Here is a 26,485-nt window from a genome sequence, read left to right as displayed (position 1 = left end):
ATATCTATCATTTTCCTTTTTTGGTCATATTAGCCAATCTGATAGGTGTGAGGTGGTACCTCAGAGTTGTTTTAAGTTGCATTTCTCTAATCAATAGTAATTTAGAGCATTTTTTTCCATATGACTATAGATAGCTTTAATTTCTTTGTCAAAAAACTGCCTGTTCCTATCTTTTGACCATTTATCAATGGGGGAGTGACTTATATTGTTAGAAATTTGACTCCATTCTCTATCCTCAGCTCAAATCTCACCACAAATGTTGGAGTGTCTGTATATGATCTTGGATGTACACTCTTTTGCTCTCAGTTTTTCCATGTGTAAAATGGGGATAATAACAACTACTTCCCTATCTGTCTTGTTTTGGACTTTCCAGACATCAAAACCACCATGCTTGGGCTGCTATTTTCTTTTTCTGATTTGCTGAGTTCCTCTTGGGGCCTCCATCGTGTGGAAGGGCCCACACCTCATTCATCCCCCTTCAGGCCCTCTTCCTGATCGTCTATATTTCCAAAGGAAGCCCTTTTGCTGGATGACTTCGTGTCTGCCCCCCCCCTCCCCCCAACCTGGCCATTTCAGATCCTTTCTGTATATTTTCTCCCAACAGAATGTAACAACCTTGAGGGTTGAGAAAGTCTGTTTTTGTTTCTTTTGGCTTTTACTTATATTCACAGTCTTAGCACAGTGACTGGCCCAGAGTTGTTGTTTGTTCTTCGTTCTCAAAGGGGACCAACTAGCCCAGAGTAAGAATGTAATAAATGAATTTAATTTCCCTGCCTTTTGTTTCTTCCCTCCTTCTGTACCTCCCACACCTTCTTTTATTCATATAAGGATAAAATGAGATAATATATGTAAAGTACATTGCAAAATTTAAAGCACCACATAAATGCTAGCTATTGTTGTTACTGTTATTATGTCAGAGAAAATTATTTTTCTAATAAGAAGTCTGAATGGTTGTCCAATATGGTGCTCTCAAGTTATAGTCATTATTATTTGAGTATATGGACAGCTCTTACACAGGTCATACTTACTCCCATTTTAACAAAATGCCTATAGGTAGAACAGTCTAGCAGGGAGCCTGAGGCTGGAGACTGCTTGAGCTGAAGAGTTCTGAGTTATCGTGGGCTATGCTATTTGGGTGTCCCAACTAAGGTTGGCATTAACATAGTTAGTCTCTGGGAGACAGGGGACTACCAAATGCTATAGGGTAGAAAACTACTAACAATCAGAAACGGTAAACGCTCCGATATGCTGGTCTGAGTTGAATTGGCCCAGGAGCGGTCCCTCTACTTCCAAACTGGACAAGATGGAATGACCCAATCTTTATACAGGTCAGTAGATGAATAAATGAATGAATCACTCTCCAAAAGCTAGTCTACCAGGTTTGTCGGGCTATAGCAAAATACAAGTGACAAATTAAAAGAATAGCGGTTGTCAAAGGTAGGCATACTGACAGCTGATAAAAAGGAAAAAGACAGGAACAGTGTAGGAAGCAAACATAAGAACTCAAAAATATGACAATAGATTACTTTATTTCTTACCCTTTCCTTTGCTCACAACACTGTGAGAGAGCTATGGGATGGAAGTCTGGGGCAATTTAACATAAAAGGCAATAGCAACATATAGTTCAGTGAAGCTGTAGCATAATATAACTCATGCTCATAATTATGACCCTAGGCCATAAAAAAAGATTATGTTCAATAGATTTGGTAAATAAAGAGAAAATATATGATATTTCAGAAGGTTTTCACGGAAAATGGTTAAAATTTTTTTTTTTAAGTTTTGGCACATAAAAGGGAAAAGAAAAAATAAGTTACCTACAAAATTCATTTCTTTAGAAAAACCAATCTTTATAAAGCTATCAATAGCCACATGAAAAAATGCTCAAAATCATTGATATTTAGAGGAATGCAAATTAAAATAATTCTGATTCAAAATTGAAAAAATAAAGAGAAAACAACAAATGCCAAAAGGGCCATGAAAAAATCGGTATATTAATGCACTGATGCGGAGCTGTGAACCAGTCACACCATTTTGGAATGCAGTTTGGAACTATGGCCACAACAGCTATTCAACTGTGCATACTGCTAGGTTATCACTGTATAGACAGAGCATCTTTATAGGGATACCGCTATTAGGTCTGTACCATTGAAGAAAGAAGGAAAGGAACCATATGTACAAAAATATTTAGAAAAGCTTTTTTTTCCCCCGGTGACAAAATTTTCTAAATTAGGTTGCACATCAATTGGGTAATAGCTAAATAAATTATGATGTATGAATGTAATAGAAAACTATTGTGTTGTAAGAAATGAAGAAGGGATAAAAGGATAGGAAACCTTGTCTAAAATGATAAGAAGTAAGCAAAACAAGGAGAACAATGAATGTGATAACAATATTGCGGGGGAAAAACAAATTTGAAAGACTAGGGAAATCTGATCAACACAATGACCAATCACAATTCCAAAGGACTCGAGATGAAACATACACTCCACTCCCAAAAAGGGAGGTGATGAACCTGAGAGCAGAGGATGAAACATATTTTGTGATTGTTGGAAATAGCTAATCTGGGAATCTGTTTTGCAAAAAAACCATTTTCTTGTTTCCTCCATACAAGGGGGAAGATGGTGGGAGGGAGAGAATTCAAAACTGAAAATAAAATTAAAATGAAATTTTCAAAAAGAAAAAACATGTCTTGGTAAGCATTTATCAAATGTTTACTGTGTGCCGGGAACTATGTGAGGTGCTGGAGTTCCAAATTAAAAAAGACAGTGTCTCCCCCTTAAGAGACTTACACTCTAGTGGGGAGATACAATATGGTCAAAGGACCCAAGTTCAAAACCTGGCTCTGCCACTTGTTTGGTCAAGTCCGTAACATCCTTGAGCCTCAAATTCCTCAACTATAAAGGAAGAAGATGGAGGACCAGAGGTGGCTTCTCAAGTCTCTTCCAGTTCTAGATCTCACCTTCACAAATATGTAATATTTGGGGCATTGCCCCACAAAAAAACCAAAAACAAACAAACAAACAAAACCACTCAAAATCTATCCATATTATATCCCTTGCCTAGGACTAACAGTCTTAAAGGTATCTCTTTCCTCCTTGTCACTACATATTGAAAACAGGCTAATTTTTGGCATGGTGGGAAAAAAGCTTGATCGGGAGTCATAGAAGCTGGGCAGAACCAGTTAACCACTTAAGGTGTGACTGGTTCCCTCACCTTTAAAAAAGGTACAATAATAGTAGCACCTACCTCTTGGTGTTCTTGAGACAGTCAAATGAGATAACACATGCAAAGGGGTTTGGAAACCTTAGAACACTCAGAGACCAGTGAACCAGCAGCAAGTCACTTGGCCTCCTTCCTGTTCAGTATGCTCATCTGTAAGATGTCTAGGTGGTTCCAAGCTCTAAAATACAAGGATCCATTTCTTGGAATCCCTAACTGTGAGAGCTAAAGCAACATGAACTGAGGGGTTGGATTTGTTGCATATAAAGTTTGGATGAGTTTGGTTCACTGAGCCAAGTTAAATTCTAACCAATTTCCTATGCTGATGGTATATAAAAGTAAATAAAACAACCTACTTTTATTAAATGTTGGGACATAAAAACAAAAATGAAAGTATCCCTGCCCTCAAGGTAGTTACATTCTATTATATTATTTTATAGGCTGAACAAAAGAGTCTAAATATCTTTCTTTCAAGGAATAACATTTAATAAGATAACACAGCATGAAAGGTAGCTGCAAAATATTCTCCCCATAAACCAGGAGTGGGCTCTCTCACCAACACACAGAATGTGGAAAGAGTGGGCATAAACTTAGAGGACAATAGTAGTGGGGCACAAATGTGGCCAAGGCAATTCATATAGTTCTACTACTGCAGGGCCTGGAAGTAGTTTTTTTTCCCCCCAGGAAACCTTCATGAAACTCTCATTACGTACAGCATCTCTAATGGAAGGATTGGTCAGCCCAGAAGGCTAAATTTCTTCACTTAACATGACAGAAAGGATGGCACAAAGAAACGAAACCTATTCCACAAGCAATATATAAATCAATCATATTAATTTATTATCATGGTTTGTTCTGATCATAAGTATACCCTTAAATTATCATAAATGATTAATGATAAGATATTCAATTTTGCCTTTTTCTTGTCATTTGCCAATGTCTACTTATTAAAAGAGGTCATCAAGGCTTATATATGAGTAATAAAGATTTCCAACTTTCATGCAGATAGATACATATCCTCAATTGTAGCTCTCATCCTTGACAGTCCTTTTAATACTGTTAAAGGGACTTGTAAAAGCGTTTCGCACAGTGCCTGACACTTAGTAAGTGCTATACAAATTTTTTTATTATTATTACTAATATCAGAATGAATGAAACTTACAAGTCTAAGGAAAGCACATGCCTAAAAAATAGTGTAAAGCTGAAAAAAATACGATTGTCCTAGGCTGGAGACAAGAGAATGTTCCTTTCCATGGTCTTCTACAATTTCACAGAGTCACCTATGGGCTTTTATAAATTGGGAGACAAGGTCTGCCTGAAAACCAGTTTGTGATACTCAGGAGCAAAAAGAATAGCTGTCTCCTTATTAGCTTAACAGCCCACTATGGTGCACTCCTGCTCAAGGCACTTGCTCTTTTTATCTTCAGCTTATACCTACCTAGCCCCTCACCTCTAATTTCCAGGCTAACTCTATATCGCTGCGGGGTAGGGGAGGAAGGCATAGGGAAAAGACTAAAAAACTATGCTAGGTGAAGTCTTGAAGATGCAGAAACTCCTTTTCAGCACCCAGCAGTTCTAGGCCTGAATATAATGCCCGATGACATACCTGGACTGCAACAGGAGAGACAGGCAATATTATATACATATTTTAAAAATCTGTAACCTGAATAACATAAATATATATTTTAAAAACATTAAAGCTAAAGGAAATTAATAAAACAAATCCCAGGAAACATAATGCCAGGTCATAAACAAAATGCACAGGTAATTTTAGGTAGATCATAGGTATATTCTATGAGTCTAATAGCAGAACTTGCAAGTAGTTATAATTCAGGCACAATTTTTGTTACATTAGCTCTGTCTGGAGTCAGATCACATCAAACCTTAAGTTTTTAAACTTGTCCACCAGAGTTACTTCATCTATAAAATAACATGATAGACCAGATGACATTTGAGGTCCCTTCCAGCTCTATGATCATTATTACTCAAGAGATAAAGATTGTTTTCACGTGTGGTCAGTTACTGTTAAGCAAAGGACAGGCACTTGGGGGGGATCCTAAGGGTGTTTTTCACCTGCCTTCCCTGCATTATCTTCACTTGCAATAAGACAAACTAAGCTTTTTCTTGACCTCTACAAACAGCAGCAGTTGCTATTGCCTCTCTCTTCTGTTTTTAATAAAAAATTCCCCCAAAGAAACCTTCTGGCTTTTGCCCAAGTAAAGGTCCAAGAACAAATCTTCAAAAGTTTAGAGCCATCTTGTACTGGAGGAATGTCTAAAAATGCAAATACATCATAATGACAATGAACCAGAAAACGGTTTTGAGATTGATTGCAGTCTGTTGAGTCAATTATTAGATTATCTTGTCCTAGGAAATGTGACTTGATAGCAGTAGAGTTTCACAAGTTGAAGAGCTTTCTTCCTCAGAAGGATAACTCCTAAGAAAGCTGACTAACAAGAGGAAAGCAATAAATATCTTCAGGTTGTTTCTTTCAACTCTCTTCTTACCAAAATGATCAGGGTATGGAGGTTTCCATTTTAATTTACATTTAAATAGTATGCTAAATCAGCATAGATTTTACATGCAATTTGAGAATCATGTCCCCAAAGGCAACGTCATCTGGGGGAAATGGACAAGAACATGGAACTCTGCAGAAAAATTTGCTTGCAGGCAGTACTATCCTGGGAGGATTTAAAATCTGGAGCGTCTTCTCACTGTTGGTAGTGTTGGGACTGATAATTATTCATAATCAGTTTCTATCTTTTACTATCTTGTTCACATTTTAGAGTTGAAGCAGCCTATTACAGGTAGCCAAGACAGAAATATGAACTGATTTAAAGCTAACAGAGGCTCTTCATTCTGTTTCTCCTTGTCTTCGAAACGAAATTAAGACCATCACTGAAAACATCACTGAAAATTACATGCTGGGGCTATCACAGGAGGTATCTGCCAAATGCAAAAACTTAGAGAAGGTCCTCACTGTAATAATGATGTTTTATCATTTTAATTACAAACAAAACCAAAACACCCCCCCCAAAAACCCCAAACCACACTCTCTAAAGTGTACCAATTGGGGTGGTCTAAATTAACAGTATCGTGGTAGCCCAAGGGTAGCAAAAGTAGACCGAGCTACCAAATTTCATCATAGTGATAGCAGCTGTCTTCATGCCTGGAGGAAGCTGAGTATTTAACAAAGCAGACAGCTTGGCACTGGCATCTGATTAGCAGTGTGTGTATTGTCGGATAGGATATGCTGGGCTCTTTTGTTTCACTGTTTGATTAGAAATCTGGAGAGCAGTGGCATCATGTAACTATATAATTCAGGCTTCTCTGTGCGGTAAATGGTTTGTGATGCTCCCCCACTGCTATGTAAGATATGAATTGCTTCGTTGAACCTTGAAAGATTTAGGTATTAAAACTGTTTGTCTATCCATTTATCTGCAATAATGTGTGACCTGAAAGACCTTAAAATATTTTTTAAAATATCAGCAGACTTGAAAGATGTCAATTTAACAAGAAACTCTCTGTTTCCCAGAGTTTTTAACTCAACTTTTAAACTTTCGACTAAATCTGTCTGAACATTTGGGGCGTGGGGGGAGGAGGAGAGGAGTGGGAGTAAAGGGAGAAGGAAGAAATGTTTATTTTGGTTTGCATAAGTGGAAAACTATCCAAAATGGTAACAGTCCAAACAAAGATTCAGACTCTTTAGATTTCACTCACCTTATCTGAAAATCCTATGGGGGAGCTGCCCTGCCTTGCCCAACACTATAGCCCTGAATCAGGTACTCTGTACTCTTGAACTACCAAAAATAAAGGGGGGTGGTCAAGGGTGTTTTCACTGTATCCATAAATCTGAAAATCTGTCATAAATTCTGGGTGCTTATTGATAGAGTCCAAATCAGTGGACTCCATGCAAACAATCTACTTCAATAGAAGTACATTCTTTTACTCTATCAAATCCATAGGAGGTAATCAGACTGGATGTTTTATTCAACAGGGCTGAAGAAAATTGTTCCACAATAGGTTAATTCAAAATGGCAGCATAGAAAATGCATCTGTCAGTGGGGATCAAATTACAGGGCAAGCTTCTCTCAATGCTTAGAAAAACAAGTCTGCAGTTCAACTGATTATGTGCCTGTGTGTGTTTAAAGGGGTGGGAAAGGAGCTAAATATCGGAGCTAACCTCCAATTAAAGTCAATCATAAAAACAGCCAATTTAATGAGTGCGGATTTCTTTGGGTAATTATAACACCAACCACTTTTTTCTCTTTTAAATCTGTAATTCTGCCTTCTTGTTATTGCCTGCTTTGTCATTAATCGCCTCAGGACCCTGATTCCCTAGCAACAGACTGCCACCACACATTTGGCTGGGGTTCAACATTTTCTTTGTGAGAAATGGAACTGCTGCTGCCGCCTGGGCTGCTGTAGCTCGACTGGCTGTGCAAGGGTTCTAATAATGTATTCTTCTGAAAAATCACATGATCTAGAGAGCAGGGACTGAGCTCCATTAATTACTGTGCAGAGGAAGCTTATCTACCATCTAAAGGCTGGGGGGGGGGCAGAGAGGAGAGGAAGGAGGGGAGGTGCCCTTCCATCATCAATAATTGGTAGGTGAACATTTACAAATAAATATTTTATTCTCAGGTCGACAGGGAAAGGGAAGGGCACTATTTCTCAAATGTTGCTTTATGAATCTTGTCTACACAAGGTAGCCCCACAGATTCCAAACAACTGGTTGTCACTGATCACCCCTCTGAAAGTAAATTAACTCATGTTATCTGTCAGCTGTTTTCCACACTTAGGGCAAAAGTGATTAAAACAGCTGTATGTGTAAATACACTGTGAGAGGACAGAATAAGGTTTCATTCTATATAGCTTCACAACATGAATAGGCCACAATAAGGTGGGAAATAGGATCTAATTCATTGTATTCTAACCCAAATATTTGGGTAAGTATCTTGTAATGAAAATATTGAATAAAAGCAAGATTTGTAACTAATGATGTATTTCAGAAGTGACTCACGGTATATCAGAAATGTACTTAGCTGGTACCAATGAGACTCTTAAATGTATCTCAAGCTCAACATATCCAAAACGGAACTTGTTCTCCTTCCCCAAACAGGCACCATCAGCTTCTCAGTCACCCACATTCACAGTCTTGATGACTCACTCTGTCACCTCAAATATCTCGGAGGGTCTTTCACTCCTACAACTGATGCTTTTGTGAAGGCAAATTAGGCAACCTTTTGCCTCAGTTCTTATCTAGCTTTTAACTACTGGATGGGTGTTGCCTCAGACCAACAGAGACCTGGGAAAGACCAAGGTCCCCCACTGCATCCTGGGTCATCGCCAATCATCCTGACCTCTGTCTTTCCACTGGTCCCTGACATCTCTGGAAAGAGAGAGTGAGGCTGATGACTCTGCACAGCCCTGACTCACCTAAATCCAATTCATTTGCAAGTCAAGACATCACCTTCCTGATGTCATTGGTCTTCTTCAAAAAAGGACAAACAACAACAATATCTGATCGATTGCTTCTACCTTCACAACATCTCTACTACATACCCCTCTCTCTTCATTGACACAGCTACCACTATACCTCAGGCCCCCACCTCTTCTGACAAGACTACTGCAATAGCCTTTGCACTGGTTTCCTTGCTTTAGGTCTCTCCCACTCTGGACTCCTAAAGCACATGCCTGACCAGGCCACCCTAATACTCAATAAGCTCCAATGGCTTCCTGCTTATCTCCAGGATAAAATATAAATGCCTCTGTTTGGCATTTAAAGTCCTTCACAGGGGCAGCTAGGTGGCACAGTGGACAAGCCACTGGCTCTGGATTCAGGAGGACCTGAGTTCAAATCCGGTCTCAGACACTTGACACTGACTAGCTGTGTGACCCTGGGCAAGTCACTTAACCCTCATTGCCCCACTAAATAAAAAGTCCCTCACATTCTAGCCACTGACTACCTTTCCAGGCTTCTCTTCCTGTGCAACCTATGATTAAGTCATACTGATCTACTTGCTCTAATTTGCACATGACATTCTATCTTTAGTCCATGTGCATTTGTAGTGGCTACCTCCTATGCCTGCAATGCCCTCCCTCCTTATCTCTGCCTCTTATGTCCCCTGTTTTTCTTTAAGACTTAGCTCAAATGCCACCTTCTCCAAGAGACTTTCCCAATACCTCTCCCCCCACTTAGAGTCTTTGTAGAAGTTACCTTCTGACTTCTCTGTCTCTCTCTAAATATATATATATATATATATATATATATTATATATATATATATATATATATATATATTATAATGCATGCCTGTAGTTATTTTCACATTTATCTCCCTCGTTAAAATGTGACAAGGATTGTTTTTGCCTTTCTTTGTAAGCCTAATGCTGAGCACAGTGCATGGCACACAGGAAACAATAAATGCTTGTGGATTGACTGACATGCCTCAGAACTATAACCTTCTACAAGAGTGGTAGTTATGGAAATTCACATGGCGTGTCAGGAATGGACGGCTGGTACCCTGTTCCAGTTCCCTGAAATGTGGCTTTACAAGAGTGGCAGGTTTGGGGATTGCTGTCAGGACATGATTATTTAAAATAGCCTAGAGTACACAGAGTATTATGGAGGCATCTATGTAACCCCTAGCAGTTAGTGGACATTTCCACTCCTGCCAATCTCCACATACTACATTGCTAGTTTCCTACAAAAATAGAGCACCGTGCCAGCTCACTGGAGTATATGAATATGTTATATACCTACATGGAAAATATTATAATAAAAGTGACTGTATGACTCATCCATCTAAGTAGGATATGGAACAAAAGGCCATTATTTATTGTCATTTTGTTGAAAAAAAAAATAACAATAAAAAGTGAAAACAAACAAAAAACAAACCCTGAATTGTACTCTGGACCTGATTTTATTTCAACAGTACTACTTACTCCTGATATTAAACTTCCATTAGGTGGTATCCTGGTAAGGCTATATAACCTACCATTGTATTCACTATCCCACTTTCTGCTTGGATGAGTATTTAGTTACCTGTCCTCAGACACTAAGCTTCTCTTATGGTAGCAGGACTGCATTAGCTTTTTTGGCTGTTTTTTTTTTTTTAAACCAGGTAACTTAGGACCAAGCAGTGAAGATGATAAAATCTGGTTACATGTGTATTATTTTTCATTTTGAGGGGTTGTCCTCAATCTTTTTTTTTTTTTTTTTTTAGTGAGGCAATTGGGGTTAAGTGACTTGCCCAGGGTCACACAGCTAGTTAAGTATTAAGTGTCTGAGGCCGGATTTGAACTCAGGTACTCCTGACTCCAGGGCCGGTGCTTTATCCACTGTGCCATCTAGCTGCCCCTACATGTATATTATTTTTATTCTTTAAATGATTCCAGTAGCTCAAGAAAGCTCATTCTCTCATCTTTCCACCCAAATTATGGCAGTCAGTTGTTGAATTCAATCTGCTCTGAAAGTCGGCTCACAAGAACTGGATCTTACAGAAGAGAGCATATAATAGTATAATCAGTGTTATGTGTGTAAATGAGTACTTTTGCACCATACAGGGTGTTGAGCCTACTTTTGAATAACTTGGCTCCTCGCAATGCTGAGTATTGCCATCCTCCAACTGGGGAATTAAAAATATTTCTGTTGTTTTGAGGTTTATGAGGGAACAAGGTTTAGACCCAACCTCACGTTTAACCATCCTGTCTTTTTCAGGGCTCCTTTGGCCTCCTCCGTGTTGCAACCATTTTGCATGGGCTAACCTCTGAGAAATGGTGAATGTCAATGTCTTTGCTTTTATCCATTTCCTATTTTGTAGCTTCAACAGTTTGTTGAGACATACCAGGTTGAAATTTTTGTAATTATAGTGGTTAACTTTAATCTTTGTCTTTTGTTCTTATATAAATTTCAACATCTATTCTCTCCAAAGATTTTGACTGCTCCAAGAGAGATGATTCTCAATGTAAATTCTGTCTAGGCTATAAATACACAATAGAGTTCATATTTTTATGGCTTTGTTGGGTGTTCATCATATTCAATACTTCTTAATTCTCTTTGTGAAGAAAATATTCGTGATATAGAAACCGAAATCACTAATTTTCTCAGTTTCAAACACGTATTTTTTTCAAACATTTATTGCTGTCTTCTGTAGTTCTCAAGGCAGAGAAGTCACCTAGCATCAATGGACTTATTTTGAAAGATCTTGCAATTCACAGAATTTTAAATTTCCTTTGTCCTCTACAATAGATGCTAGTGCATAAGCCACAATTACCTTTGTGGCCACCCATCTTTTTATGTTCGCCATGAGCACAGGAAGAGAAGGTGACTAACCATTCAATGAAATAATGCTTTCAAGTGCAGGAAGGAACTAATTCTACTCAATCCTCTATATGCTTCTCCAAGGTTAATGTCTATATTCAATTAATTATCAGGTCTTTTCAGTTTGACCTGTGATTCGTGTGTCTCTGTTCCCTTTCCTCCACTAGCATGGTGGAGGAAACCACTCTGGTTCATTTGTTACTTCTTCCTGAACTGTTGCAGCAGACTCCTAACTGGTTTCCCTGCTCCAAGTCTTTCCTTCCTCTAATCCACACTCCATTGTAGATGCTGAACTGGTATTTCTAAGATGCTATCTGACCATTAAACAGCTCAAGAAGCTTCAAGGGCTCAATGCTGCCTGTAGGATCAAATGCAAACTCTGCTATTTGGCATTTAAAGTTCTTCATTATCTGGAGTCATCCTCTCTAAACTTACTTCTCACAATTCTGCTTCACACATTCTATGTTCAAGCCAAAGTGTTTTTTCTATAACACTTTCTATCTCCAGGCACTGTGATTCTGTAACTACCATTTCTACACCATACTCCAAGAAACCATAGCATGGGGGAGCTAAAACACTAAGATTTGGAACTCCTGACCCGGGGCCATGTTGTCCTGTTTGATAAGAACCCATTAGATGGAGCTATCACCAAACCCCTGATATACCACTATATATCTGCTCTCCCCTAACCTTTTTCTGCCTATTGCTTTAAGAACACTAATTAAATTAACATTATCACTGTTTCTAAAAAGGAAATGTCAATCAATGACACTAAGGCTGGAATCACGATTCTAGTGATTTCTCAGAAATTCCTCTTTCCCATACCCTACCCCAATAAACTTCCCTAGTCACCACTCTCCTATATATTTCTGTTGTCTATGAAAAAGTTTCCTTCAGGGCAGACATTGCCTCTCTTTTGTATTTGTAAACCCAGGGCTCAGCCCAGTGCTCATCAAGCAATAACCAATTAATCATCAATCAATTAATTAAGTCTGTGGCTTGGTGTGGGATGCCCATCTTGTCTAACTCCTCATCACCACTTCTTGGAAGCCTTTGCTTCAACTTTCCTCTGGAGTGCTACTACCTCCTAGATGAGAACTTCTCTGCTCTGCCCCACTTGTCAGTATTCTGCCACCACCTCTATTCACCCTCATTTGTTTTATTTAATTTATGTGTATTTAGTTTTTAATTATATATGTTGCTCCTTCCTACTGCACCTACCTTAAAATAGGATGTCCCTGAGGGTAACCCTTACAAACTTTCTAGCACATGACAAGTGTTTAGTAAATGCTTTTCAAATCAAATTAATGGCCAGTTTGTAGCCCTCCAGAATAAACTTGGAAAAACCTGGGTCACCTGCATGACATGATGAACATGATGAAGCATCACAGTAGCATGTTTCTGGAATACTGACATATCATGTGTGTGATTTCCTACTATACAACTAAAAGACCTAATTCTATGAATTATTCATTGCCTATAACACACTGTCAGCTTAAAAACCTAAACCAGCTAGCATCAATATAGATTAACTGAGTAAAAGAACTTGAAGAGGGCAGCTGGGTAGCAGAATGGATAAAGCACTGACCCTGAAATCAGGAGGACCTGAATTCAAATCCAGCCTCAGACACTTGACACTAACTGTGTGACCCTGGGCAAGTCACTTAACCCTCATTGCCCCGAAAAAAAACCCCAAAAAACAAACAAAAAAAACCTTGAAGATTACAAAGAAGGAAGAGGATTCTATACTAGATCACCTCTGAGCAGCAACCTCATTCCCCATTGCCCTAACACTAAACATCCTTTATTCCTAAATTTATGCTCACTTCCTCTTCCTTGCCTACTTAAAATTCCATATATATTTTGTCAACATCTGTGGCTTGATAGAATGGTGCCCATTCTACCCTTGTAGTAACTGTGTGGCTCCTTCCAAAACCCCTCTTGCCCTATATCCTGTTCCCCAAAGATGAGAATTCCAACTCAAATATGAACTCTAGTTCCTTGTAAAAACCCATCCCTGGTCATTCTAGGCTTTGAAGGTGAGACCCAAGGTGCAAAAATTCCAAAAGGCAAAAGAGACAGATTTCACAGATGGTCTACATAGTCATAAGATAGGAGACATTTTGAAGGAAGGTAAGAAGGCTAATGCAAGGAAAGTTCCCAAAGGAAGAAGGTTACTGGGGAAGAGATGGTAAGTAAGCAAAGGATCCTAGGGGAACAATGGAAAAGTACAAGTTCAGTCTCAAAAACAAAGCAATGGAACACATAAACCAATCGGATGTTCAACACAGGAGGTGATGATCCCTTCTTCAGAGTTTTCTTCTCCATGGTGAAAAAAGTCTCCACCTCTGTGGTCCCTCAGCAGTGCTATCTACAGGGGCGCAATTCTTCTGGAAACAAACTTACTTTGTACTTAAGAGGGGAAGCAGGAGGCGTGTCCCACAACTCTCCACTGTAAAGAATCTGGCACTTAACTGCTTAAAGGAATTGAATGAAGAATAATAAGAAGCCCAAACGATTCTATTCAAATTGCTTATCGGTGTCTACTTTTTGCCCATGCTCGCTTTTTAATTTAATAGCACGCACGTACAAATTTTATAAGTAAGGTTTCACAAAACAGAGGGCTAAATTCTTCAGGCAAACCATGTCTCTGTATCTTTTAAATCTCTGCTGTTTATAATATCTTACATGGAACATCCCTAATAGACAAATGGGTTGTGTGTAAAATCTTAACCTGAAAGTGAGTTGTTTAGAATTCTGAATGTATTCTCCCAAAGGGGAAAAGTGAATGGTGACTAGATTTCCCAGGATATATCCACTAAAGCTGATTTTACCTCTAACATCACTATTATATTCTGCTGATGAAAAAGTATTAGATAAAAAAATTTCAATATAGTAATTAAGCACAATAAAAATGCCAAATTGTAACAGTTTTCTAATTTACCTTGAGTGTTGCTGGTTGAGAAAAAAATTTCACTGGAGCAAGAATGGGGACAAGGGACCTAAAAGGAGGAGGAACAGGAACAGGAACAGGAGAAAGAAGGAGACAGAGATTTTGAAAGGTAGATTTCTCAGTACTTTCAACGTCTTTAATATGTCTGATTTCACTTCATGCTTCTCTTTTTCTTTGACATGGGTTTGTCCAGACTCCTACTCCTTTATTTATCACACTGGGGTCACTTCCATTTTGCACACAAATAGAACAGAGAAAGATAAAGAGACAAGGGAAGAAGAATGATTTTCTTCAGTTAATAGGGAAAAAGTTGGAAGAGAGGGTAAGAAAAAAGCTTTAAAGATGATATCTATGTAGGTGTGATAAAGAAATCACACAAATTAGAAATAACTGCGCCATGAGTGGCAAAAGACAGGAGATAAGGAGAAAACCACAGATGGAACGTAAGAGACACCAGGGACAGTGGGATCGGCGGCTGGCCTTTCCTCAGGGACCTGGTTGTCCTGCAAGATCAAATCAGCTTAGGTAATCAGTACCCTCTGATTAAAGGGAAGAGAGAAGAGCTCCTCCCAATGCCTCCATTCAAGCAGCTCACCAGACCTGCCATCTCGATTCCTGACCTGGCTGCATTCCTAGAGAGTTCTTCATTACACCCTCATGCCTGGTACCTCCCCTACCCTCCCCCTTTTCAGCTTCCTTTTGTGTGTTATTTTCCCCATATCAATTGTAAACTCCTAGAGGGCAGGGACTGTCTTTCTTTTCTTGTTTATATCCCCAGCAAGCTAGGTAGCTAAGTGGATAGAGCACTGACCCTGAGAATGGGAAGACATGAGTTCAAATCTGACTTCAGTCACTTACTAGCTGTGTGATTCTGGGTAAGTCACCTAACCATAACTGCCTTAATAAAACATCTGGGGCCATCTCGAGTCATCTTGATGTATCAATGTTCCCACTATACCCAGATGACTCCAGAGGAGACAGTGAGATTAGTGACTCACTTAAATCCAATTCACTGCAAGTCATGACATCAACCCCTCTTCAAGAATGAAGGACAAACAACATGTATCCCCAGCACTTAGCCTACTGCTTGGCACATAGTAGGTGCTCAATAAATATTTATTGATTTGCCTGGTCACGAGGTGATAAAGACCCCTTCTTTCTTACTATGTGAAAAGAATTTTGTGGGATTGGAATGTAGATCATTGCTTTGCATGAAACTTCGTAAGTTGAAGTATTAAAATGGAGAAAACTCTGAGAAACACTGCTACTTTGGCATAAAAAAACCCTGTCATATATCTTAACTATTATAAGCAGTCAAGCAGAGATCACAACAAACCTCAAACCCCCAGGTTTGTTGGTTTCTATAAAATAAAAATCCATAAATGTAATAAAACTTCTAAATGGCATTTTAGCCCCAGAAGGAAAGGGAATACCAAATCATCAGTTCAGAGAGAAACTAAATTCAACGCCAAAGGTATCATTATTTGAAAATGAAAACCTAAAACTATTTATAGGAACAAATTAAAAGTTAGAATAATTCTGGGGGAAAAAACAAATTAAGAGCAAACCCATGAATTCCTGAAATGTTTTTTTCAAACATGTGGCAGGAGCTGTGGGGTGCCTCTCCTTTGTATAACCTTCAGTGTTAGTATTTGTTTGACAGTTAAAAAGGGGCAGTCTCTGCTCTACACAAGAATCAATAACAGCCACCTAAGCCTACAGCACTGCACACTAACAGGCTGGAGGAGACATTAACACTAGCTGAAAGAAATAACTATATTTTCAATGAATGTGTTCCTACTGGATCATCAATTTTTTACACTTTTTTACCAGCTGTTCCCACACAGTTCAGGTAGCAGAATGGCAGCATCTGTCATACTCGAACCATAGATTATATGCATATTATGGGTTTGTAATCTTTCATGGAAGCTTATATTTAAGTACTAATTGTGATCAACCACAGATACCTCATATTGAGATGGAAACAAATTCTCTACTTAGCCAGAATTGGAACAATACCAAAAGAGTAGCTGATTAATTCAGAAGAATTTTTTTCAAGTTAAAAAAATCCAGTTTTAGAAATTAACTTTTAACCAGTCATTTTTACATATTGTATGGTCTAAAAGATTTTATAATTCAAATCATAGCCTGCCTCCCTGCCCAGATCCAAGACTCTTGTCATGATCAATGTTTCTGAAATATTGAATTATAAGGTGTCATGGTAATTACTATGGAATAAATAGCAATTAAGATTTTTCAGGCAAATAAGCTCAAATTGTTTGCAATGAATAATTATGCTAATAATGTTTTTCTACATAATCCGGGCATCCTTCACAACAATTTGCCTTAAAAATGTGAAATGTAAATTTGCTGAACAAATATTACAAGAGCTCTTAAGAAAAAGGTTGGCTTAATAAGGCATCCAGTGCTCAGTTTAAGTATCTATCTAGAATGGATCCAAACAGATGGAAACCAAAAAAAAAACCAGACAACACAAACATACAATGGTTACATTTTCCCTCAACATTTGCAAAAGTGATACTCCGATGTTTTGAATCAAGATTTGCAGGTTACATTCGGGCAATTTATTAAACCTGTACAACAGCTGAAAATCTCAATTTGTAACATCACTAAGTACCACAAATATAAAGTAATCCATACTTACAGCTATGTAATAAACTTTGGCTTTCTCTACCAACTTCCAGTTTTTTTCCAAGTCAAGATGTTTTTCCTTTTTATAACAATTGGCGGCAGCAAGATTGGCAACAAGGGACCTAAAATAACCAAGCAAAAACAGGTTTTCTTCCTATTGGAAAAACTGGTTGTATACTTTTGTAGACCATTGATTCCCAATATTTTATGGGTTGTTCATTTTGTTTCAAACATGAACATAAGGTTCATTCTCTTGAGGACTTAAGTGAGATTGTCAAGTTACAAAGCAGGTTTAGGACATTCATAAGGATGAAAAATCTTTATTCTAGAAACTTAAAACTACTAACTTAAATGCTGAGAAACAGAAAATGAAAAGCATTTTCGGGGAATTTGAAATGCATGACTGACACATTTTAAAAGGTTAAAATTCACCTAAAAAGAAAAGAACATATTGGAATGTTAATGTGCAAAAGCAGATGATGAAAAGCTTAATCCTAATTACTGCAAAAATGTCTTTGTTTATAAAACATTTACAGATAGACTGTATTTTGTATATTTATCCAAATGCTCTAAAAATCAAACCTAGGATTAATTTCATATTCCAACACATGTCTTCACTACATACTCTGTAGTTACTATGGGGAATTAATTTGCAAAACATTACATTTTAAGGGCTGGAATCAATTAAAATTAGTTTCCACAGCTGCCAAGCCCCTGGGCTTCTCTGGTGTTACAGCTGGAAAACCTAAGTACAACTCAGCAGCTCAGATTCTGCCCAAACTATTATAGCGACCTTTTAATTATGGACCAATGATCAAACCAGATAGAATAAAATAATATTTTATATTATTTTATTAAATGAAATTGATTATATGTTTTTTAAAGTCCACTGGTTCATAGAGTGACCTTCTTTCCTTTTCTAACATAGAATACATTAGGGAAATGAAACTGAGACAAAGAACGTGATTTTTTAATTCTTTTTCAAGTAAAAAAAGGTAATTGTCTTGGCACTTATCACTCCAGGCTGTTCTATATAGTTCTTTGTAAAAAGAAAAAATGAATTTCTTTCAATAAATTCATTTCAACTCATTCATTCATCAGTTTATTATAAATCAATCTCTCTCTCTGTATCCTACAACCCCAAATGTAATTATTTTCAGCCTAGACCAACTTAGTCACTTGCCCAAAATCTTTTCACAATTATTCACTGTAAATGAGGTATTGTGTAAAAGAAAAAAAACGACTCAGAAGTACTAAAGCATTAAGACTGTTAGTAAAATATTTCCCTATTTTTCTTGAGAAAGAAGAATTAGTGGGAGTAGCTTCAGACTAATTTTTTTCTAAAGGATGGCTGCTCAGCTTCCATACCCTCTGATCATAACCATAATAACACCATTCCCTTTTTGTTAGATAAAACAAATATAATGCATATCATAAGGGACATAAATATCACAAATATTTTTTAAATGTATTGGAAATTTTACTTCTTTCTAAGAGTCAAAACCAAGAGGTTTTCTTACTTCAAAAATGCACCATTTATATAAAAAAGGGCATGGTTTGGAGAAATATCATTTTTGGAGCACTGAGCAGCAATCATGTCAATTCAAACAGAAATCTTCACCAACACATTTGTAAAGCCATATTGATCTTCTCCACACATGCTTCATTTCATTTGAAAAGAGGGCAGAAAGGACAAGAGGGTGGGTAAGGAAGCCCCAAGCACTCTTAAACGTGAACTCCAGGAAAGGCCTAAATGTTTGAGACCAACACCACCAGCCTCAGAACTAATTATGTGTGAAATGACTTCAGTTCTGACTACACTGTGTAATAAATGAACATTCACTAGAGATACCACTTTAACAAATCATAATTGAATGGAAGTAGGATTCAAAGAAAAAAAGGCCTAAGAAGAAAGGGCCATAACCTTTGATTAGCTCAGATCATGTGGCATTTGAAAAAACTTATGTTTTTGCCACTTTCGAGTGAGTATAAAACTAGTGTTGGGGAACGCTCAAAAGTCATTGTTTACAATTCATGGTCCAAGGATTTAGGGCTAGAAGAGGCCCTGGGGGGCATCTTGTCCAATGTCCTAATTTTACAAATAGGGAAATAGAGGCAGAGATGTTAAGTGTCCTGAGCAGGTCTTCACAGGTGAAAAAACCAGAATTCTAGTCAAGTTCTTTTGATTCCAAATCTAGCATGACCACTGACCTACCGAAACTCTTGCATGTTTCCAACTGTTGGCCCGGTTCCTGGGAATGTTTACATTTTAAAAGATCTATGATCTCAATGTGGGAATTCCTCTGATTACAAGCCATTCATGTCTTTTCATTTCGTGTTTTTTTCCCCAAAGATCTTCAACACAATCTACCCAAAGAGTTGAAGATCTTCTTCTACATCTCTTTCCACCACTCCTGAGCACCAATTTTGTTGTTCCTCATTTTCCCCATATGAGCGGTCTACTTAATAATAATAATAGTAAAATCTATATAGTGCTTAAAGGTTGTGAAGCACTTTACAAATGTTATGTCATTTTATTCTCCCAACAACCCTGAGAAAGAGGTGCTATCACTACTTCCATTTTAAAGATGAAGAAACTAAGGCAAAGATAAGTGTCTTACTCAGGGATACACCAACCTCAGGTCTTCCCATGCCATTAGCTGCCTCTGTACAGCAAGAAACTAAGAAAACTCTTTTTAGTGATTTCCTTACCTTTTTCTCTATTGTTTCAAATTGTGCCTTTAAATACTGTGTCTAACATGTGCTTAATACACATTCGTGAATTCATGGCAATCCACTTGCACATTTATAAAAATCTGTGTCTTCCAGGAAAATAAAGTAAGTTGCTTTAAGTAAATTATTTTGCTTCTGAAGGACTCAGTTTCTACAAATGTAAAATGAAAGGCTTGGCAAAGCTTATCTCTAAAACATCTTTTTCATCTCAGTCAAACTGTGTAATTATCGGATTGAATAACTCATTGATGCCTGGACTTCTTAGAGGACAGTAAAGGAAGGTAAAGAAAGAGCATTAACTGAAATAAGAAGGGAGAAAGAGAAAAAATAGTGGGGAAAAGACTGGGAAATGTATAGAATGGTAAGAGAACAGAAGACACATAAAGGAGGAAAAAGAAAAAGGAAGAGAAACTACTTTCTAGGAAAAGTCGTTATAAGACCATTTAGCTGGCAAATTTAAATTAATGTTCCTGAAATCACACTATGAAGTCTTTATAAAATGTATCTCATGTATATATTTTAACCTATATATTCCAAGAAATATATTCAGGAATCCAAATATGAATTTTGAAAAAGTTTTGCTATTGACATTCAAGAAGGCCTGGAATTTTTTTTTTTTGCCTTAAAATCAACATTTTAAAATTACAGAACTATGAAAGATTAGCATGGAGACTTTTTTTTTGTTGCAGGGCAAAAAACCTTAACCCTCAGGTTAAGTGACTTGCCCAGGGTCACACAGCTAGTGAGTGTCAAGTGTCTGAGGCCACATTTGAACTGAGGTCCTCCTGAATCAAGGGCCAGTGCTTTATCCACTGCGCCACCTAGCTGCCCAGCATGAAGACTTTTAATAGAGAAAAGAAAGAGAGGAAGGAGCTATATAGATCTCTTGCAAGGAGAAGGATAAATATTAAGTGAAGAGAAAGGAATTTCCAGAAAAATTTTTGTTCCAAAATATGAAAGATCTCTAATGTTCCTTCTAGATATAGCATTCTATACTTTTTTTGCCCTTAAAAATATTATTTATTCATTCCACTCATTTACTCATGGATAAATAAATATTCCCTGAATTCCTCAGCTATCTTCAGGACTTGTCCTGGATGATCTATGCTGAGGGGACACAAAAGGAAATGAGGTTTCTGCCTATCAAGATTCCAAACCCTGAGAATAAGAAAGGCTCATAAGGTATTACGGATAGGAGAGATGTCGATGACCTTGTGACACTGTCATTATTATGCAACCATTTATGTCCCAGTGCCCAAGAGCCTAGACAAGTCAAGGTACAACCTGAAGCCACGAGACATTTTTTTAGGAGCCTGCTTACTTAACCATCCTGGCAATAACATAATAATCAACTGACAACTAATTACATTCTAGTTGTTTGGCATGAGAGGCACAGCAATTTGTCCCTTTCCCACTGAGCTCAAGGCAGAAGAGGTCTCAGGAAACTGAGGCTTCTAATGAGTCATGTGCCCGTATGGAAGAGGCAGTTTTCTGTTATTAAAAGCGAAGACCTCCGTGACTCAGAATTGATGTGTGCCGAAAAGGGAGTTGGGGTGGGGGCAAACTGACCTGGCAAAGAGCTTTCAGGGCAGAAGGTGTATTTTTGGCTACATTCTTTAGGGGGAAGGAAGTGAGGTATGGGCACAGATCATCAAGCAGGTGAACGAACTAACATGAAAAGTTGGCTGAATCTTAAAGATAGTCATGAGGTCTCTGTAACTGGGGGTCGTTCAATCACAGAATCATAAAATTTGAGAATAAGAACTGACCTCAAGTGGCCACCTGCCCAACTCATTCAGAAAAAGAATCTTGAAAACTTTCTTTTTCTCTTTTCCTTCCTTTCCCCTTTTCTCCTGGAGCGAAGGGCTGCTCTATTATGCATAGGGAGGCTCTATCTAGACCAAAAGAGGAGGACAAATAGCCTCCCAAGGGCCCTTTCCCTCTCCATCGCCCCTTGTAAAGGTGGAGAACAGGGGCCCCTTTGGAGGACACATGTGCAAGCAAAAAAGCAGGAAGCTAGCTCAGCCTTTCGCTGAACCAACTGGGCTCATTTTCTTTTCAGGAATAGTGCTATGTTTTGTACAATTACTGTTACTGTTAAGAATTATATTAAAATGAACTGAAGTCATTTCCATAGACTTTTATATTTTAGGTAGTTAGAAATTTCTCCAAATATTCATGTTCCTGAAAGTCCTAATTAGTTGCCTCTCCATCTCAAATGAAATGGCTAATTTATTAAGATGGGTTCAGCTTGCCAACTATGATACTACCCATTGGTGAAAATATCCCCAAATGAAGAAAACTCTATTTTAATAGATTTAGTAGAGAAGCCAGGACCACGCTTATAACAACATAAAAGGTCACAGAATTTTCTTTGTTTTTTAAGGAATCCATGAGCTGGTATAAGACTAGCAAGTAGGACAAAGCGCTCTGAACCCTAAAAATGACCCCACTACAAGAGCGATTTTCAATCCGTCACCAAACAGGGCTCATTAAAATGTTTTCAGAGTCTATACACAAGGCACATGTGTCTTTTCTCCTTTTCCTTTTAAAATGTTTTCTTCAACACTCAATTTAAGCCTCCTGTAGGCGGCCTTCACTGGTTCCCCTTCTCTTAGCTCCCACTGTCTTCTTGAGGTTACCTCCATCTACTCCTCTACATATCTGTTTACGGGGTTACTGTCTCTGTCATTAAAGGGTAACTTCCTTGAGGTCAGTAAATACTTTTATATCACTTCAGAGCCTCTGATGCATACTAAGTGCTTAATAAAAGCTTTCAGGTTGATTATTTGTTCAGTGGTTTTCATTCATGACCCCATTTTGGGATTTTCTTGGCAAAGATACTGGAGCGGTTTGCCATTTCCTCCTCCAGCTCATTTTACAGATGAGGAAACTGAGGCAAACAGGGATAAGTGACTTGCCCAGGGTCACACAACTAGGAAGTGTCTGAGGCTGGATTTGAACTCAAGAAAATAAATCTTCCTGAATGCAAGCCCAATGCTTTATCCACTCGGCTACCTAGCTGCCCCAACAATATGAAGAGGTCAGGAACACAGAATTCTGATTCCAAATTCCCAACTGCTGTCTTACCAACATTTCTATAAAAACTCTTTTCACAGAAAACTGTGATCTGACCTATTGTCACTGGTGATGCAGGCGGCACAGGTTCCTGTGGGCTGTTCACTCTGTTCATAGTAATGTGCATCCACATGGGCTTCTGCAGCTTTCTTCTTCAGGATCTCACCGAATTTATCCATGCCAATGCAGCCAAAGAATGTGGCTGCTTTGAATGGTCTTTGAATCATCCACTGAAAACAAAACAAAACAAAAACAAGAAATTCCACACTTAGAACAGGGATGCTTCTCTTGGAGTCCTGACAAGATAGTGTCCAAGGACAGTTCTGCAAGTGCTTTCCACCCTATCAGAAACAGAACCTAAGTATTCCTCTTCTGATCCCATTCACAAACTCTCCTTTAAAAATAATTGCAAGCATTTACACAGAACTTTAAGGTGTGAAAGGTGTTTCACAAAGGAGATTTCTCGATCTTCACAACAACCTTGTGAGGTAGGAATTATACTCATCTCCACTTTTCTAATGAGAAAACTGAGGCTGAAGTTAAATAATCTGCTTAGGTCACATAGCTAGCAAGTATCTGAGGAAGGAACTGGAATCAGATCTTTCTGATTACCACTCAATATTCCCATCATTTGATAATATATATCTGATTCTGTCTTCAGTGTGAATATCTTTTAATTTATGCAATTTGTTGGAATAACAAAGCCTGACTCAGTTTCCATATATGCAAAATGAGGAAGAGATGGCCTCTCATTTTATTTCAATTAAATTTGACATTCATTAAGCACCTAAATGATAATATAAGGGGTAGTCTTATGGATGTTGGATTTAGCCTCAGGAAACCTGGGTTTGAACCCTACCTCCCTCAACGACCTCTTAATCTCTCTGGGCCTGAGTTTCCTCATGTATAAAAATATATGTAGCATCTAATGTATTAAAAGACATTAACAACCTTTCAAGCATAATATAAAGGTCAACAATTATGATGATGATAATGTGCTAGTAGCTCCCTCAAGGACCTTACTTCTGAAGAAGAACTGTGTCACTTCTACCCCTTGCCACCCAGCACTGTTATGTATGGGACTACTACAGAGAGATGGCAGGTTACCTTTCTTTAGCAAATCCATTTTTCAGTGAACAAGACTGCTGGACAATATCAAGCATATATGCTAATTATAAATTACTTGTATCTCTTCATTAAAGATTCCCAAAGAATCTGTACCAGGTAATCATTATTCCTTTGTTTCAGTTATGGGCTGCGCCGGAAGTAAGAAAATGGAATTTTCTTTAAAATATCCCATAATTCACACTTTTCATCAATCCAAAGTAGTCTCACACACATTCTAAAGTCTTGGGTCCTATGATGCAAGAGGGTACTTAAGATCTACTTACTTTAGCTAGTGAGTACTTACTTAACAAGCAGCCAAGCCGCCTTCCCCCCGTGTCGCTTTCTGATTGTGTCCAATTCTTCATGACCCCAATTTGGGGGGCAAAGATACTGGAGTTGTTTGGCATTTCCTTCTCCAGCTCATGATACACATGAGCAAACTGAGGCAAACAGGGTGAAGTGACTTGCCCAGGGGGACACAGCTAGGAAGTGTTTGAGCCTGGATTTGAACTCATAAAGAGGAATCTTCCTGATTCCAAGCCTGGTGCTCTGTATCCTGTGCCACCTAGCTGCAGAACTCCAAACCCTTGCCCTGTCTCCAGATTTATATTCAGTTAACTTTTCCAAATGTCATCCTCAGAGTCAGGAGGGAGGCTCCTCCCCTCAGCCTTCCTAATTTGCCTTTTACCAGGTGAAACCTTCCCTTAACTTTTTGTCACGACCACACTCTGTGCCTTCTCAGTGTTTCTTCTATACACGCTGTATTGCCCCAGAGAATGAACGCTCCAGGAGGGCAAGGGCTCCTTTGTCTGTGTCTTGGGGTCCCAGAATCTAGTACATCGCCAGAGCCAGAGGTCAATGGCAAAGGTTTGCTTTGCTGAACTGAACACTCCAAAAAAGGCAGTGTGCACGGGGAGTCAAAAGGAATTGGGAATTAGCTCTCACTCAGCTGACTAGTATGACTTGTTTCCTCTCTCTGAGAACTTCAGTGATGGAGCTGACTCCATGGCATCTTTGTTTCTGGTAATGCAGAGAATGTCACTGGGATGGAAGCTCATGGACTTTCCTTTGGAAAGTTTGAAGAGGAAGTTGGGAGGAAGCTTGAGGTGGAAGTTGGTGCTATTTTTTTAAATGATATTTATGAAGCACTGAATGTGTACAGAGGGCTTTATTAGACACCATAGAGATAAACAAAAGGCACTGAAAAATGGAAGCCTGGCCCTAGCTCTCAAAAAGTTTACAACCTACTTGCAGAGATAATTCTGTGACACATGAAGAAGATGTAAGATGCTGGCAGTGTAGCTGGCCCACTTGGAATTAAACCCATCATTTAGATGGTACACATGGATACCTTTTTTGACATGTATTCCTGACATTATAATACAATCGGACCAGGATGTGGGTGGCCACAGTGTGAAGGCAGTCAGGCAGGAAAGTAAAAAGAGGAAAGGGATGGGCACTGATTTTCTGGTAAATACAAGATATGGGCAGAAGTCCAAGAGTTAGAGAGGAATGCCTCCTGGGGTTACAGAGGGTCAGAAGTCAGCTGGTAGAAGATCTTACTTAAAGCAGGTCTTCAATAACTAAGGACCAGGGGCAAGGCAGTTGAGGATCTCCTTATACAGATCAGACTTTCAAAGCAGAAACTACAGGTATATTTCCCCCACAGGACAACACACAGGACTGGGGATCCAAAGGGCAAGGCAATTAATTGTCAGAAGTGAATCAAGGGGCTGGAAATTAAGTATTCTAGTGTATAGAATGCTGGGTCTGGAGTCATGAAGACCCGAGTTTAAATCCTGCCTCAAAGACTAGCTGTATGGCGATGGGCAAGTCAATTAAGCCCTGTTTGCCTCAATTTACTTAAACCTACCTCACAAGGCTGTTGTGAGATTGACATGAGATAATAATTGTAAAGTGCTTAGCACAGTGTCTGGCACATAGTAGGTATTATATAAAAATGCTTATTTCCTCCCCCTTTATTCTCTCCTCCCCTGGGTACTAGAGTCAAAGTAAGAGAGGAAGATACAAGCCATTCGTCAAGATAAGTGCCTGAAAACTAGGAAGTCAGAAAGAGGAAGACTACAGTGCCATAGAATGAGGGAAAGATATGAGTCTAGGGACAGAACATATTGGCTGCTGACCCTTTTTTAAATATTTGGTACAAGAGACTATGGGTTAATAAGTTTTTTGGGGAAAAAAGGAAATGTTTTAATATGAAATTGTCCATTAAATAATCATTTAAATCAAAATTAAATTAAAAAGTTCTTAAAGAGTGATTGCTCAATGTTTAAGTAAAATGCATTGTGCTACTTTTGCTTATTGTTGGAGTCAAAGGTTTGTTAGAGGGTGGATGGGAAGGAGCGTATAGACCTGTGATTTCAATGACATAAGCAACTTCTACTGCAGAAACTACCT

At 38.4% G+C, this 26,485-nt stretch overlaps 1 protein-coding gene across 2 annotated transcripts in view; it reads right to left on the bottom strand.

Annotated features, from left to right (window-relative positions):
* The window catches only part of ADK (adenosine kinase), a 608,024-nt gene that overhangs the window by 261,775 nt on the left and 319,764 nt on the right, over positions 1 to 26,485 (bottom strand). For both annotated transcript variants that reach the window (XM_043984755.1, XM_043984756.1), the window contains exons 5-6: positions 23,018 to 23,190; positions 17,163 to 17,271 (exon numbers count right to left, since the gene is read on the bottom strand). In XM_043984755.1, the coding sequence (XP_043840690.1) occupies positions 17,163 to 17,271; positions 23,018 to 23,190 (282 nt within the window). The remainder of the gene's footprint in view (positions 1 to 17,162; positions 17,272 to 23,017; positions 23,191 to 26,485) is intronic.

The sequence above is a fragment of the Dromiciops gliroides genome, chromosome 2 (assembly GCF_019393635.1).
Source record: "Dromiciops gliroides isolate mDroGli1 chromosome 2, mDroGli1.pri, whole genome shotgun sequence".
Classification (NCBI taxonomy): domain Eukaryota; kingdom Metazoa; phylum Chordata; class Mammalia; order Microbiotheria; family Microbiotheriidae; genus Dromiciops; species Dromiciops gliroides.
The sequence above is the reverse complement of the archived record's forward strand: the minus strand, read 5'-3'. Positions and strand labels throughout refer to the sequence as shown.